General features: G+C 38.1%; 1 protein-coding gene across 1 annotated transcript in view; it reads left to right on the plus strand.

Moving 5' to 3' along the window:
- Positions 1–13,594, plus strand: part of megf8 (multiple EGF-like-domains 8) — a 115,638-nt gene that overhangs the window by 82,859 nt on the left and 19,185 nt on the right. The window contains exons 30-36 of the mRNA XM_051920590.1: positions 636–807; positions 1,153–1,316; positions 4,415–4,559; positions 4,655–4,886; positions 8,954–9,083; positions 9,939–10,149; positions 12,288–12,502. Coding sequence (XP_051776550.1) covers positions 636–807; positions 1,153–1,316; positions 4,415–4,559; positions 4,655–4,886; positions 8,954–9,083; positions 9,939–10,149; positions 12,288–12,502 — 1,269 coding nt within the window. The remainder of the gene's footprint in view (positions 1–635; positions 808–1,152; positions 1,317–4,414; positions 4,560–4,654; positions 4,887–8,953; positions 9,084–9,938; positions 10,150–12,287; positions 12,503–13,594) is intronic.

Raw genomic sequence — 13,594 nt, forward strand, 5'->3', positions numbered from 1 at the left:
TTAAAATGCCACTTTCTCGCAAGCTGCTTCATTTTTAGCTTAGTGCCGGCTCTGCTGCCACGATACCGCCTTCTTACCTCGTCAGGTAAATAGGGAACCACACCGGCACTGGCATTTGATCTTAGCGCTCGAAGTTGAGTACTTGAATAGGCAAGTCTCGGCGTATAAAAATCCATGCTCATGTTGTAAAAGTAAGTGTGTCCAGGGAACGAATCCACATAAAATAAAATGGTAGGAGTGATCAATAAATAAAAATAGAAAAATAAAAGTAGAAAAATACACATACACATATAGTCCTACACGGAGCTGCTGAAAAGGCTGCCACTCTCGGCGGCGCCGGATGTAGAGAGTAAATGACTAAACAGCACTCAGATGAATTTCGACAATTTTACATAAATACACAGTTCGTGTCAGACATGTGTATATATGATGGTGAAGGGGGATATGCACATTTTAACTTAGCTGAAACCTTTGAAAAGCTCATCTACGGTGTTTCAAATAAATGAACGCCGCCATAAACTTGTCATGGAAATTAAAAGGCAGATAAATCAATTTTATCTGCAGTGCATCAGTTAATCAACTTTTTTTTGTCTTTTATTTTTGCTGTTCTTTACAACACATGCCTATGGGTGCAGTCATTGTTGCTTCCAGCTGTTGCTGGCCACACTCTCACACTGAGGCGCAACTATTCCTTGCTCCTTTTTGGAGGTTATTCCCCAGAAAATGGCTTCAACAACAAGCTCCTGGAATTCAACTTGCAAACAGGCAACTGGAGTGTTGGACTGCAGACCGGCACTCCCCCTACAGGTGATATAGCCGTTATATTTTTCCAGTATAGTCAAGTTCTGTGACTTTCATAAGGGTTGTCTATGAAATGCGTTGTAAAAATGACATTTTTAAAATGATGTATTGTGAATTCTTTTTGAAATAAATGATATATTCAGGCCATTAGAACACTTTTATGAAATCCTGAAAGACTGCCCACATACACACAAATTATTATTATTATTGTTTTGAAAACTATATTTAGAGGTTACTTTTTTGTTGTGGGCAATTGGAATTAACTAGTAATTTTGCTCTCAATAGATTAAAAAAATGTGTTTTTGATTTTTTTTTTAATGTATATATAAACTTCTGTTGCATTTGCTGTAGGTCTGTATGGTCACACGGCAGTATATCATGAGGGCACAGATGCTGTTTACCTCTTTGGAGGGTATAGATTTCATATGGAATCTGTTGCTGCATCAGCTGAACTATATAGTCTTCATTATCCTAACCTTACGTGGAGTCTACTGGCACCATCTCAAGGGAGTAAGGTAATGATTTCTTATTTTTAATTGGGCCGTTATTTTAATGCACAAGTTCAAGTTCATTGTCATGTGTACAGTGCTGAATGAGACTCTTACTGTAGTCTTCCCTAGAGAAGTTTTAGTAGTGTGATGTAAACAATAGAAAATGAATACAATGTTAAATAGAATGTCTGAGAATATACGTAAAACACGTATGTTAAGTTTTCTAATGCATGCACAGTTTAAGAAGACTATTCCGATTTTTAAGGCAGTGTGTCCCATATGTGTTTTGACAAAAATGATGTGCACAAAGTTCTGAGCTGACTTCCCCACACTCTGTAGTACGTTGAGGCCCTGAGCTAAACAGGTGCCTTACCAGGATGTTCTGGTAAGGTGAGTAATTATTATGATGATGATGAATTCCATGACGCGTCCGTAGAACTTGGTAAGATTAGACAGAAACACCTGGGCTTTCCTCAGATGTCTGAGAAAGTAAAGGTATTGGGGAACATTATTGACAAAAGCTAACATATGTTGTCCACTTAAGGTCATCTGTAACGGTGACTCCAAAAAAAATGTAAAACAACTAACCCTGACTATGGCATCCCAACATATATGGATGAGGCTACAAACTGTTTTCTGTGTCGTGTGGCCATCCATCCATCCATCCAGTTTCCAACCCGCTGAATCCGAACAGGGTCACGGGGGTCTGCTGGAGCCAATCCCAGCCAACACAGAGCACAAGGCAGGAAACAATTCTGGGCAGGGTGCCAACCCACCGCAGGACACACACAAACACACCCACACACCAAGCACACACTAGGGCCAATTTAGAATCGCCAATCCACCTAACCTGCATGTCTTTGGACCGTGGGAGGAAACCGGAGCCCCTGGAGGAAACCCACGCAGACACGGGGAGAACATGCAAACTCCACGCAGGGAGGACCTGGGAATTGAACCCAGGTCCCCAGATCTCCCAACTGCGAGGCAGCAGCGCTACCCACTGCGCCACCGTGCCGCCCTCGTGTGGCCATGTAGATTGTTATTGACAAATGTTAAATGTCTTCTGTGTAAGCTGCCTCATTGGTGATTAGGCTGATTTAATAATGGACTTGTACTTGTGTTTGGTCACACAAGCAATAGTCTAGGTTAATAAAGAGTCCTGCAGAGGGCTTTGCTCCCTACATTGTGAGGTGCCTATATTTAGGATCATAGTGGAGAAAGTGATGCTGCCAGTCCATGCATGTTGTTGTCTGTCATTTAGGTAGTCCAAAATAGAGTTACAGACGGTGGCATTGGACCAGATGTAAAAACTCATGGATAAGTTTTTTACAGAATAATAATGTCATACTGAGAGAAAGTCTATAAAAATATTCTTTCATAATAAATGTTATTGTCCAATTAAGTTGTAAACTATGTGATGAGCATAATGGTGGGGATCCAGACCATCTAGGATATTATATTGCCTGTAATGTGTTCGAGCACCATTAGTAATCATTAAGACATGTACAAGTTTGCTTTCTTTGAAACAAGGATAATTATTATTTTGAAATATGAGGAAAACAGATCCCCTTTACAAAAAAAAAAACTTAAAAAGCAAGATAGTTGGTTTTACAATATACCTGACACTCCATCATCTGGACAGGCTGCTTTATGAATACTGACTTGTTTGAACGATTCTACTCGTGTCATCCAAAGAGACAACAAAAGCTGAATTATGTGGTGCTGCAGGAACTGGCATGGAATATCTTTGTTGTCACAGTCAAAGTGAGTGTAGAAAATATTAAATTCATCCCACGGTGGAAATGTGGATGTGAGTGGATGAGACTTTACATTGTAATCTCTAAGCATCTGTATTCTCCACAGTGTACTGTATGCAACGTGGGTGTTGCTATATTCTATTCAGTTTACATCTTATTCTGGTATTGCATTAAGCAACTTGAATTGCTTTCCTGAACTCATACTTTTACCGGTATTTCTTTTTTTGTGTATATTGCAGGTCATGTTTTCTTATGTTGTGGTAATGATGAAAGTTGAGAAAATGTGAATACAATTACTAGTATACATAAACTCATCAGTATATAATCTTTTTACGATTTTAATGTTACATGAGGGGTTTTCTAATTACTGTCATGGCCCTTTTCTCACAGTAGTGTCTTTTTTTATTGTGTGCAGCCTCTTATGCTATTTGAGGGTAAATAAAAAATAGGTAAATGTAACTGCAATTTATGTGCTTAATACATAAAACTAAATGCTAGAAAGTATATTACAAATTTTATATTTTCATATATAATTAAGTTCTTAGTGATTTTATATATTTTTATATCTCCCAGACCAGACAGTTCATGAAAATTAAGGTTTTACTGCATTATGACATGCATATTTGCAAAGTGATTCTTGGAATCCCTTAGGAGTTTTAAAAAGTGAAATTATTCAAACATAAAAATATATTTGTTTATTAGATATTTGACAGTTTCTAGAACTTGTTACAAACTTTTTCTGGCTGTCCTCTTCACAGGAATAGTCTTATTGATATTTATAGCTAAATGGTCTCTACTGTCATCAGTGAACCCAGTAGCCTTCTCTCTAATGGAAAAAGCAGTCTTCTCAAATGTGGGCCGCTCTGCAGTGCACTGTCATAGTTTGGGTTAACATTTGGTATTAACTAACCATTTATCCAACATTGTACACAGGGGGAGGTGTAATTCTTTATAAACTCATCCAACTTCTAATACCAGGGTTCCTAGTCCCATTTTCATACACAAGTAACAAAATTAAAATGGAAAAGACTCTGTAACAACCAATTACAAATATTCCATCAATTATTAAAAAGAGACCACATGCTGGTAACTTTAAGAAGACTATGTTATGATAAAACAGTGGATCGTTGGTTTTAAAAGAACGTAGACACTATCATTTTGACCCCTGTGTATTTGTTAAGAATTTTGTGAAGATATACAGGTAAAGTTTTTTTAACTTGTTTTTCACAGATATTATAAATACTTTAAGATACTGCTAATGATATGGATTCATTTTACATTGTGTATTTATTAAAACCTGACCTGCTCTTACGTACTTGATTACATGATGTTCACATTTTTTTTTCTTTTTCTTTTCTTTAATAGCCATTGTCACGATTTTTCCATGCAGCAGCAATTTATCGTGACACCATGGTTGTAGTGGGTGGGCGAACAGAGCTAGATGAGTTCAGTGACAGTGTCTTGTTCTATCAGATCACCTGCAACACTTGGATTCAGCCAAACATTTCTGGTAGGATATATCAGTTTATGCCAGAACAATTAGGAAACTAAGCTCTTCCCCTTTTACAGCCTCTCTGTTTATTTTCATGTTTGTGTTATTTTCAGAGTCTATGATTGGTACACCTTTGAATGCTTCTGTTTCCCATGCCATGGCTACTGCTAATGGACAATTCTTCGTCACTGGCGGTTTTAATGGTGTGGCCCTGGGACGTATGCTGACACTTACTGTACCCTATGATCCTTGTCTGGTGCTAAGTACTCAACACTCCTGCAACTCATCAAGTGGAAGCTGCATTTGGTGTCGGACTAGCTGTGTGTCCTCGGACACTGCTGAAAGGTAATAGTCCAAGGAAGGCAAAACTTTCCTCTTACATTCCACCTAAAACCAATGAAACAAAGTAAAGGGGCCATACAGTATATATGTGAACATAACACATAAAGATTTGTTTATTTCAAATTGACAAGCAAATACTATTAAACTCTTAGAATACACTCAAAAATCACAAATTCCACGTAAATGAGTAATTCAGGCTAAAGTCATTGTAGTTACTCTAAAACTAGCTAAATTAGTTGCTCCAACTGCAGTACAACAAATTGCCAACTGAACAAAATTCAAATGTAAATCCATGCTTTTACATTTGCAATATTTTATTAATTTAGTCAAATTAAACCCAAAAGCAAGCTTTTATTTTAAAGTTTTTATTTCCATACATTGACTAAGCTGGAAGATCATAATGTTCTTGTTAAGTTTTAATATATTTTATTTTATTTGTTCAGGATGGGAAAGCCAATATCACGCCCTCAGCAATCATTCGAGTTTCCAGTCACAATGCCAGCAATCAACCGCAAATACAAAGATTAGCAAAAAAGTGTAATTAATTATGCAACGGGAAATAAACATTCAGATTATAACTAGAATCCCTTCATGACAACCACCCACACACATACAACATTAAACAAATAACACAATTACAAGTATAAATTATAGTTAAAATTCCATTACAACGAACTCCCAGGGACCTAAAAAATATTTTGTTGTAACGAAAATTTTGTTGTAATGAGATTCTGTATTTTGTTACTATAGTGCTTTCTTTAACTTGCGGCCAAGAGTTTGCAATCATTTCAATAGCTTCTTTAGCGTTAAATCTCCTCCTGCCTACAAGTTATGCTGACGAGAATTTTTCTCAGCATTTCCTTGCGATAATACACTTTCAGGGTGCGAATGATGCCCAAATCCAATGGCTGAAGCACTGCCTTGCAATTGGGTGGGAGGAATTCAACGTGAACATTGTCTAAATGTCGAAGTATGTTGTGGGCAGCACAGTTATCAGTCAGGAGCCGAATCATCCTTTTCTTCTTCATATTGTGAGGTTTCTGAACTCTTTTGAGACCCACTCCCCACCCAACGGTAACGACATGCTGAAGTGCGTCCCGAAGCGCGATTGCCGCATCTGTGGAAGCTTGTTTGTCCGTTGCCGGGGCAGGATAACAACAGGCTCATAACGCTGCAGTGAAGTGACACAGAAGCAAATCATAAAAGAATGGACTCGCGCTATAAGTCCCTGTCTTGCACCTTAAAACACGAGGCTTAGTCTCAGTACTTTAGCAAAACCAGCTTTATTCGGTTTGAAACAGGAATGGCACATTTATTTATTGTAGCGTGATCTGCCACTCTGCTATACACAGACACAGCAGATCAGTGATCAAGTAATCTTGTTCCCTGCATTTACAATGTTCCTTGCATATCATTCACTGATACAGTGGTGTGAAAAACTATTTGCCCCCTTCCTGATTTCTTATTCTTTTGCATGTTTGTCACACAAAATGTTTCTGATCATCAAACACATTTAACCATTAGTCAAATATAACACAAGTAAACACAAAATGCAGTTTTTAAATGATGGTGTTTATTATTTAGGGAGAAAAAAAATCCAAACCTACATGGCCATGTGTGAAAAAGTAATTGCCCCCTTGTTAAAAAATAACCTAACTGTGGTGTATCACACCTGAGTTCAATTTTCGTAGCCACCCCCAGGCCTGATTACTGCCACACCTGTTTCAATCGAGAAATCACTTAAATAGGAGCTGCCTGACACAGAGAAGTAGACCAAAAGCACCTCAAAAGCTAGACATCATGCCAAGATCCAAAGAAATTCAGGAACAAATGAGAACAGAAGTAATTGAGATCTATCAGTCTGGTAAAGGTTATAAAGCCATTTCTAAAGCTTTGGGACTCCAGCGAACCACAGTGAGAGCCATTATCCACAAATGGCAAAAACATGGAACAGTGGTGAACCTTCCCAGGAGTGGCCGGCCCGACCAAAATTACCCCAAGAGCGCAGAGACGACTCATCCGAGAGGTCACAAAAGACCCCAGGACAACGTCTAAAGAACTGCAGGCCTCACTTGCCTCAATTAAGGTCAGTGTTCACGACTCCACCATAAGAAAGAGACTGGGCAAAAACGGCCTGCATGGCAGATTTCCAAGACGCAAACCACTGTTAAGCAAAAAGAACATTAGGGCTCGTCTCAATTTTGCTAAGAAACATCTCAATGATTGCCAAGACTTTTGGGAAAATACCTTGTGGACTGATGAGTCAAAAGTTGAACTTTTTGGAAGGCAAATGTCCCGTTACATCTGGCGTAAAAGGAACACAGCATTTCAGAAAAAGAACATCATACCAACAGTAAAAATATGGTGGTGGTAGTGTGATGGTCTGGGGTTGTTTTGCTGCTTCAGGACCTGGAAGGCTTGCTGTGATAGATGGAACCATGACTTCTACTGTCTACCAAAAAATCCTGAAGGAGAATGTCCGGCCATCTGTTCGTCAACTCAAGCTGAAGCGATCTTGGGTGCTGCAACAGGACAATGACCCAAAACACACCAGCAAATCCACCTCTGAATGGCTGAAGAAAAACAAAATGAAGACTTTGGAGTGGCCTAGTCAAAGTCCTGACCTGAATCCAATTGAGATGCTATGGCATGACCTTAAAAAGGCGGTTCATGCTAGAAAACCCTCAAATAAAGCTGAATTACAACAATTTTGCAAAGATGAGTGGGGCCAAAATTCCTCCAGAGCGCTGTAAAAGACTCATTGCAAGTTATCGCAAACGCTTGATTGCAGTTATTGCTGCTAAGGGTGGCCCAACCAGTTATTAGGATCAGGGGGCAATTACTTTTTCACACAGGGCCATGTAGGTTTGGATTTTTTTTTCTCCCTAAATAATAAAAACCACCATTTACAAACTGCATTTTGTGTTTACTTGTGTTATATTTGACTAATGGTTAAATGTGTTTGATGATCAGAAACATTTTGTGTGACAAACATGCAAAAGAATAAGAAATCAGGAAGGGGGCAAATAGTTTTTCACACCACTGTATCTTTTCTGTTTGGTTTGGCGGATAGACGCAGCACAGCTTTGAGCCGGATGTTGCCCCAGCAACAGATAAACAGTCTTCCATAGACGTGGAGTTTGGACTTCGGGACGCTCTTCGGTGTGCTGTCTGGTTGGGGGAGGGCCCAAGAGAGTTTACAAACCTGACATTTTCTTGAACAAGTGCCGCATTAATAGGCATGTTTCTTGAATGAGCATCACTGAACCACATAAAAACTGCTTTTTCGACGTCTTCAAATGCAGCAGTTCACATACGTTTGCAACCCGAGATTTTTCTTCTTTTTTTTGCTCGGTCTTTCAAGAAAGTTGACAGCGTCAATAGTGATAGCGAAATTCTGAGTTCACTGGCAACATCTTTTTTCTTTTTGCTGCAATCGAGAGCTGCAAAATGTAAAGTTTTTTTTTTTTCTAATATGAACTGTTATCGTTTTTTCGTGTCTGCCATTTCTATAGGAGGGTGACAATGTGAAACACTTAAAAATTGCATATCACTGTGTATGTATGTGTGTGTATGTATATATATATATATAATTTTTTTTTTTTTTTTTATTTGCCTTATACAATTTCTTGTATTAGGAATTTGTTAGTTTTCGCATACCCCTTGGGGTCAGAGTGCAGGGTCAGCCATTGTACAGCGCCTCAGGAGCAATTACAGGTTAAGGGTCTTGCTCAAGGGCCCAGCAGAGTAGGATCTCTTTTGGCAGTGATGGGGATTCAAACCGGCAACCTTCTGGATACCAGCACAGATCCTTAGCCTCAGAGCCACCACTCCACCCTGAGTGTACAATTTCTAATTTATGTGGAAGTTGAAATGCAGAGCATTATTAACAATATGTATTTTTATTATTAGAACAAATAGAGCCAAATTGTGTTTGGCTGTTTATTAAACTTTACTCCTGGCTTACATACTATGGTTTCCACCCCAGTAGTATAATGTTCACAATACAGTTCTTACATGACCAGATTCACTTCTGACTTAATATTATATGAAAAATTATTTACATTCAGACTTGGGTGTGGATCAGGAAAAAGTCAGTGTTTTCCAATGCCTCGGTCAGCTGGAGAGTGCCGGAGACTGAAGACCTGCAGTGAATGCCTAGCCAGACACCCTCGGACAATTGGTCTTGCAGCTGGTCAAGTAAGTAAACTCTAAAGGTTACCTGTTTTCCTGTGCTGAAGTTGATATTCATCCCCACTATAAAGTAAAACAATTTATTTCCAATGTGTTCACTTCCCAGATAATGATATCATAATAGGAAAGTGTCCTTAATATAGAATCCGTTCTTGCATACATTTTTGTTATATTTTAAAATATTTTCAATATCACACACAAATAAGAAAATAATTTTAATTATAATGTTTCTAAAACTGTTACTGAGACTAAAACGTTTCTAAAAATGCATGTAAAATATGTTTTCACTTCAGTATTGACAAAACTAACAAAACATGGGGAAAATTGTATGGTATAAGAACTTATAGGGTAGAGTATTTTACAGCTGAATGTGCCACATTTTGCATATGGTAGAATTTTCAATTTCTGACTTTAGCTTACATGTTTTGATAGATTCAGAACAGTTTTGAACATTTAGCATATTCAGTTAGCATATTTTTGTTTAACCTGACACCAAACCTGTTCACACTTGCTGGATGTGTTATTAATTTGTCTGTTATATTTGTATACATGCCAAAGGCCAGAATTAAAATTAACATAAAATGTTTACATTCACATAAAATCAGTCCTTCAGACTACATACTTCTGCATTACAAATTGCATGTGTTAGTCTTGCTTCCATAAGATTCATAAAGTTTTTTTTTTTATTTTCATTTTTAATTATCACTGTGAATGTGCTTTACCAGCACTAAGTGCAAGACCGTTTGGGAACCCTTAGAGCTTTACAAATCACCGTATCACATCTCTAGGGTACACTATAATAAAATGCTTATCTTCTTACTAGGTGTTTATAATAATAATTATATTTTTGAAATCAAACAGCTTCTGCAACAGTGTAAGTGGTGCACAAACTGTCCAGAGGGAGCATGTATTAGTAGTGATGGAAGCTGTACTTCTGAAAATGACTGTCGCATCAACCAGCGTGAGATCTTTGTGGCCAGCAACTGCTCTGAAATCTCTTGTGAAGCATCTGACTGTCCAAAATGTACTGCCTCTGGTAAATGCATGTGGACCAGGCAGTTCAAAAGAACAGGTAATTAGGTACCAGAAAAATTAAATATTAAATAAAAAATTGCAGATACTATTGCTATAGTAACAAACACGTTTTTGTAAATGTTTAAAGTATAAGCACATTCATCCCTCAATATCATATCCTCTATTTTGTGTGTTAAACCTTCAGATGAGATTTACTGAAATAACTACACAATGTAATAATCACCACAGAAATGTAGTTTGGTGACAAAATCACTGGAGACTTGTTATCCAAAGCACCCTTGTTCATAGCAAATAAGGGCTCTAAAGTCTGGCAGTTTCTAAATCAGCGAGAAGCAGTGTGTTCAGATTTTTGTCCACATTTGTTGACAGTCCCCCACCTGCTACTTTTTTTTTGTTTCATGAGCAAATGACTTCAGAAATAAGATTGGTCCCCCACTTTCATTGTGGCCATCAAGAAACTGGAAAACATACTCTACAAGTGAAAAGTTTGAACACACCCAGAAGTCTTCAAGTGTTTGTTAAAAATTGTGTCTCTTTTCACTTTAGCATTGTAGAAGTGGAAATTTCATACATCCATCCATCCATTTTCCAACCCGCTGAATCCGAACACAGGGTCACAGGGGTCTGCTGGAGCCAATCCCAGCCAACACAGGGCACAAGGCAGGGAACCAATCCTGGGCAGGGTGCCAACCCACCGCAGGACACACACAAACACACCCACGCACCAAGCACACACTAGGGCCAATTTAGAATCGCCAATGCACCTAACCTGCATGTCTTTGGACTGTGGGAGGAAACCGGAGCGCCCAGAGGAAACCCACGCAGACACGGGGAGAACATGCAAACTCCACACAGGGCGGACCCGGGAAGCGAACCCAGGTCCCCAGATCTCCCAACTGCGAGGCAGCAGCGCTACCCACTGCGCCACCGTGCCGCCCCCAAGATGTCTATTATAGTGTAAAGACAACTTTGGGAGGCTTGCCTAAGAGGCAGAATTAAAAATATATATATATATATGTACACTATATCTGAAATTTGCAAATAAAAACAAAAGGTTAATATGGGCAACAGAACACAGACATTGGACAGAAGATTACTAGAAAAGTATATTATGGCCAGCATCCTGGAATCGTCTTTTTCTGTTCCAAATAACACTGGTATTTGGGGTGTATTTCATGAAGAAAACTGAAAGTTGTTCGTTTTCTCACACTACATGTACTTATTTCTGATGTACTTATTCTCTTATGCAGTTGTGCTCCTGGGCCTTCTGCTTTCTTTCTTTCTTGGTTAGACACAGTTTGCCCTGTTTGCTTAAGACAGTAGTAGACTCTTTTATATGAAACTTTCAATTTCTTGCAAATCTGATTCACAGAATAACCATCACTTTTATAAAAAAAAACCTGACATGTTTCTTGAGAAAGCTGTTTAATTTTGGCCATTTTTACATTCAGAACTGAAATTTATGAATTTCATGTCCTTGTAACCCAAGTAACAGGACAACAGGTTTCAATGGTGCTAATTCAATCATAAAGATTTCTTTAATAACTAATTAAATCACTAATTAAAGATTATCTAAGGGAGTTGAATGTTAGGAGACTGAAGGAACAACTGCTGAAAATGAAACTTTACAGTTGTATATAAATAATAAATTAAAAATTGACAATATCAAGCGGTAATAACCATTAGCAACACTAGTAATTGTTGTTGTTGTTGTTTTTTTTTAAATCAACCAAATAACATCCTGATTAAAAAAGAGGTATCGGTATCTATGAAAATTATTACAATTTCTACGTCTGCCCAAATGTTTGACTGGCTGTGTAGTTGCCTAGCAATCAACCTTCATTATGCGTTACATGCAGCGGTACTACATTTTTAGACCAGTGCCTGAAGACTTTGCAGCTGCATAACACAAGGTAGCTTGGTCCCTTTATCTGAGAAGTGTCACTTGTATAATACAGTCACCAATCAAACATATTCTTGCTTAGATAAAAGAATATTTTTTTAAAGATTACTTTTCCTGAATAGTAGTGTTTCATATAGAGCTCCCTACATGTAGTCTGACTTTTTGATTTATTTTTTATTCCGTTGTTTAGTATAGGTTCACTGTGTTATTGTTTTCCTGTTTTTATTGTGGGAGCCATCATTAAAACCTCTTCCTTTCTTGACTCTTTCTAGGAGAGACACGGCGTATTCTGAGTGTGAGCCCAACCTACGATTGGACGTGCTTTAGCCATTCCCTGCTGAATGTTTCCCCAATGCCAGTTGAGTCCTCTCCACCAATGTCTTGTCCCACTCCATGTCAAGGCTACACCACATGTACAGATTGCTTAAAATCTAAGGGTGCAGATGGTGGTTGGCAACAGTGTGTTTGGAGCATCTCTCTGCAACAGGTAAAAGGAAAAAAAATAAAGTCCAGTCAATGCATAATCCACAAAATGTTTCTCTAAACCTCATAACCTTGCATTACAAAATGTCTCAGTTTATTAAAATGTGCAATTCTTATACAGTTTTCTACATTATTTATATGTGATTTATATGTTGAAAAGCTGAAACTTATTTTCATTTATTCACTGTATTAAAGTTATCTGCACTCTAACAATGACAACATCTAACTGATTTTGTGACAATTAGTGTACGGATAGCATAAATTAGTTTCAGTTAAGATATACTTTAATTCATCAAGATTTGCCATTCATCAACATGGTGCAGATACAGTCTACTAAGGTGCCATGATTTGGGGTTGAGTATGTGAAAGTGTCGGTAAAAGGTTATTCAGCAATGTTTTCTGGATGATGTTGATGAATACTAGATGTAGATGCTTGTTTTATGTACTTTTTACCTTTAAGATCCATCTGAAAATGATTCACTATAGTACAGTAATATTTCTGTGCTGCACAAAAACCTTTACATTTTGATCCCTTCTACATCCACTTTTCACTAAAACAGAATGGCTCTACCTTTCATTTAGATTGCCATGGCAATGTTTAGGATAAAATTACAGTCCGTTACATAACAAAAACAAATCCAGAAATTTTGGGTAAATTGTTCACCCTTCTTGACATGCCAGTTACACAAGATACCTGGGACAAATTGTATTTCTAGGAATTTTTGTTTTTGTTATTCTCAATTGGATCTGTGATCACTTGCTCACTTAACAGTGACCAGAGCAGTCTGATTTTACGCCTACGAAGTCTACCCTCAACCGCATCCTGGCACTGAGGACTCTCATGGAGTGCAAATGTGAATATTGGCAGAGTTTTTTTGCAGCCTTTGTCGATTTTCGTAAAGTGTTCGACTCAGTTGAATGAACTGCCCTGTGGGACATCCAGAGACTTTGCGGGATCCCCCCAAGGTTGCTGGATATCATGGCTGGCCTGTACACTGATACTGTGAGTGCTATTCAGAGTGGAGGCAGAATCTCTGCATTTTTCCCAGTTGATTCTGGGGTACGTCAAGCGTGTGTTCTTGGTCCTAATCTGTTT

The sequence above is a fragment of the Erpetoichthys calabaricus genome, chromosome 17, assembly GCF_900747795.2.
Source record: "Erpetoichthys calabaricus chromosome 17, fErpCal1.3, whole genome shotgun sequence".
In the NCBI taxonomy this organism is placed as follows: Eukaryota; Metazoa; Chordata; class Cladistia; order Polypteriformes; family Polypteridae; genus Erpetoichthys; species Erpetoichthys calabaricus.